This window comes from Tupaia chinensis, unplaced genomic scaffold, assembly GCF_000334495.1.
Source record: "Tupaia chinensis unplaced genomic scaffold, TupChi_1.0 Scaffold000037_15, whole genome shotgun sequence".
NCBI lineage: Eukaryota > Metazoa > Chordata > Mammalia > Scandentia > Tupaiidae > Tupaia > Tupaia belangeri.
This window is the reverse complement of record NW_006159473.1, coordinates 436,012-436,515: the sequence shown is the minus strand read 5'-3', so window position 1 is coordinate 436,515 and position 504 is coordinate 436,012. Positions and strand designations below refer to the sequence as shown.

Here is a 504-nt window from a genome sequence, read left to right as displayed (position 1 = left end):
GACAGAGCCCTGTACTCGAGCCCCGTGGGGTACCACGGCCCCCAGCCAGCGCCAGCATGCAGAACAGTAAGTGCTTCTGGTCTTTCTCCGACTCCGGTGGGCGCGGGCGCGGGCGCGGGTCAGGGCAGGGCGCAGAGGGCCCGGCCTCCATGCTGGCCTGGGTGCCGGTGGGAGGACACAGGCCCAGGGACCTGCCACAGCTGTGTCCCCCTTGCCCTGCAGCCGGCAAGGGGAGGGCACTTGCTCCACTGCTATCGATCTCGCAAGGGCAGGGGCTGGGCCCATCTCCCAGGGGCAGGGGCTAAGACTGAATGTCTCCAGCGACCAGGGGGGCGGGGTGGGGGCTTCCCTTCCCCAGCCAGTCTCAGGGCAGCTCCTCCCCTCCCCACCCTCCTGTGGGCCTAGAAGGAAAGGAGATGGGGCACCCAGGCTTGCTGCAGAATGGGGGTGTAGAATTCACGGGTGGGGGGCTGTTACAGGGGCAGGCTACAAACCGGGTTCTCC

The 504-nt window shown here is 68.1% G+C and overlaps 1 protein-coding gene across 6 annotated transcripts in view; it reads left to right on the top strand.

The window, feature by feature from the left end:
• Positions 1-504, top strand: part of PAX6 (paired box 6) — a 42,854-nt gene that overhangs the window by 8,303 nt on the left and 34,047 nt on the right. For all 6 annotated transcript variants that reach the window (XM_006140416.3, XM_006140414.3, XM_027771743.1 and 3 more), the window contains exon 4: positions 6-66. In XM_006140416.3, coding sequence (XP_006140478.1) covers positions 57-66 — 10 coding nt within the window. In that variant the 5' untranslated portion in view covers positions 6-56. The remainder of the gene's footprint in view (positions 1-5; positions 67-504) is intronic.